This window comes from Phoca vitulina, unplaced genomic scaffold (genome assembly GCF_004348235.1).
Source record: "Phoca vitulina isolate PV1807 unplaced genomic scaffold, GSC_HSeal_1.0 scaffold3703, whole genome shotgun sequence".
Lineage (NCBI taxonomy): Eukaryota > Metazoa > Chordata > Mammalia > Carnivora > Phocidae > Phoca > Phoca vitulina.
Window position 1 is genome coordinate 1 of NW_022593385.1, and position 2,110 is coordinate 2,110.

Below are 2,110 nucleotides of genomic sequence, written 5' to 3' on the forward strand. Positions count from 1 at the left end.
AGGGGCCCCTCACCTGAGACCAGGAGCTCCAGGGGGTCACTGGGCTGGGACAACAGGTAGAGGGAGGTGCTGGATGAGCCGAAGCACCTGTAGGTCCCCCCGTGGGCTGAGGTCACAGGACTCACGGAGAATTCAGCCTGGTGCTGCCCAGCTCGGTGCTTTGATCTAAGACGCAGGGGGGGATCGGCTGCCCCCTCCTTGGACAGAAGGAAAGTGTCCGCAGAGCTCCATGACTGACACAGCAGGGTCACATTCTCTCCTGAGGCCACCGTGGGTCCCGGCTGCACTGAGAGGGAGGGTGTGTAGGGGAGCTGTCCTAGAGAGAGGAAGGGCAGGTGAGGGGCTGTCCAGCCCTTGCTCTGAACTGAGTCTGCCTGTGTCCTCTGAGTCTCTCCCTTCCCCGTCCCCTGTCTCTCTCTGTCTCTCTCCCTCCCCGGGGACCCCACAGCCCTGGTCCCACCACCACCACCTGGGCCCCCCTGGCAGGACCTGTGCAGAGTCTGAGGTCCTGACTGACCCCGTCACATCTCACCTGCGACCAGGATGTCCAGGGGGTCACTGGGGGCCGACCACTCAGAGGAGAGGTTGCGTCCACCATAGCATGTGTACCGGCCCCCGTGGGAGGGTCTCACAGGGCCCAGGTAGAAGTCTGCCCCAGAGAGCCCAGCCTGGGGCTGTCGGCCAAGGCGCTGGGGAGGGTCACGTGTGCCCTCCTTGACCAGAGCGAATCTGTCGTAGCCGACATCAGAGCGACACTGGAGGGTCAGGCTCTGTCCAGAGGTCATGACAGGGCCCTGCTGGGTCAGGAGGGAGGGCTTCCCCAATGCACCTGGGAGAGACCAGCCGTGGATTGCAGGGGCTGATGCTCCCCAAACCTCCCTTCTCCCGTCCTGACCCCGGGTCTCACTGTCCATCACCCTCTGTGACTCTGACCTGTGAGCCCCTGTTGTCCCCACATCCCACCCTCTCATCTGGGGCTCCCCTGGGAGCAGAGCCCCCATAACCTGTCTGGTGCCTCAAAACAGGGATGGGGCAACAATCAGACTCCCTCACCTGAGACCAGCAGCTCCAGGGGGTCACTGGGGTACGACCACACCTGAGGGTTGTTGCGGTAATAACCATAGCATCTGAACGTCCACCTGAGGCTGGGGGTCACGGGGCCCACAGGGAACAGGGCCTGGAACCCCCCACTGGGGGCTCGCTGGGAGTCCAGGGTCCAGGAGGTCTGGTGTTCTCCTTCCTTCATCAGGACAAACTTGTGAAGTCCCATCCATGAGCCACACTGGAGGGTCACGTTCCCTCCTGAGGTCACGACAGGGCTGGGCAGGGCTGAGAGGCTGGGTTTGCCATGCAATCCTAGGAGAGGAGGAGGGGACGGTGTTAAATGGGGCTCAGGTCCCCCACATTATCCCCAGGGCTGGGCTGTGAGAGGGAGACACCCTGAGAGCAGACCCCCTTCCTGAGGGCAGAGCCTGGGGCTGGGACCCTGAGTGGGCTCGCACCTGTCACCACCAGCTCCAGGGGGTCACTGTACTCGGACCAGCCAGTGGGACTGTGATAGTTACAGTGATATCGTCCTGCATATACATCTGTCATGTATTTGATGGAGAACTTGGCCTTGTCCCCGGGCTCCAGTGCAAGCTGTTTGTCCCAGGTCACCGAGTTTCCCTCTTTGTGCAGGTGGTATTCCTGGGCCTCCAGGCTCCCCTGACACCCGATGGTCACAGAGTTCCTCCAGGGGATCACAGAGCCTGGCTCAGCCCAGATGGTGGGTTTGGGGAGGGTCCCTGAAAGGAAACAGATATAAGACCTTCCCCAGCCCCAGGTCCCAGCTCTGCCCCAAACCCCCAGATGTCCCCCTGTGTCAGCCCAGAACTGCTGTTCTCCATCCCCTCTGCCTGGTGGGTGACCCCTGTCCCCAGTGAGGAGGTGGGACTGGGACCCCTGGGGACAGACTCACCTGCCTGCACTTGGGTCCTGGGGCCCACACTCAGCCCTGGAAGAGAGTTCCTGTGAGAGGTTTGCCCCGAATCCTGAGCAGAACCCCTCCTCCCGTGAGCCTCCTGAGTCTGGGGTCTCTGACAGACCAGGGCCTGGCTGTGGGGCGGGT

The 2,110-nt window shown here is 62.5% G+C and overlaps 1 protein-coding gene across 1 annotated transcript; it reads right to left on the reverse strand.

The window, feature by feature from the left end:
* Positions 1-6: 6 nt before the first annotated feature.
* Positions 7-1,787, reverse strand: LOC116629811 (leukocyte immunoglobulin-like receptor subfamily A member 6; the record flags this gene model as incomplete). Its single annotated transcript, XM_032400019.1, has 4 exons — positions 7-316; positions 533-829; positions 1,054-1,356; positions 1,503-1,787. Coding segments are annotated over 4 exons (1,195 nt in total), but the record flags the coding sequence as incomplete, so codon positions are not given.
* Between the last annotated feature and the right edge of the window lie 323 nt (positions 1,788-2,110).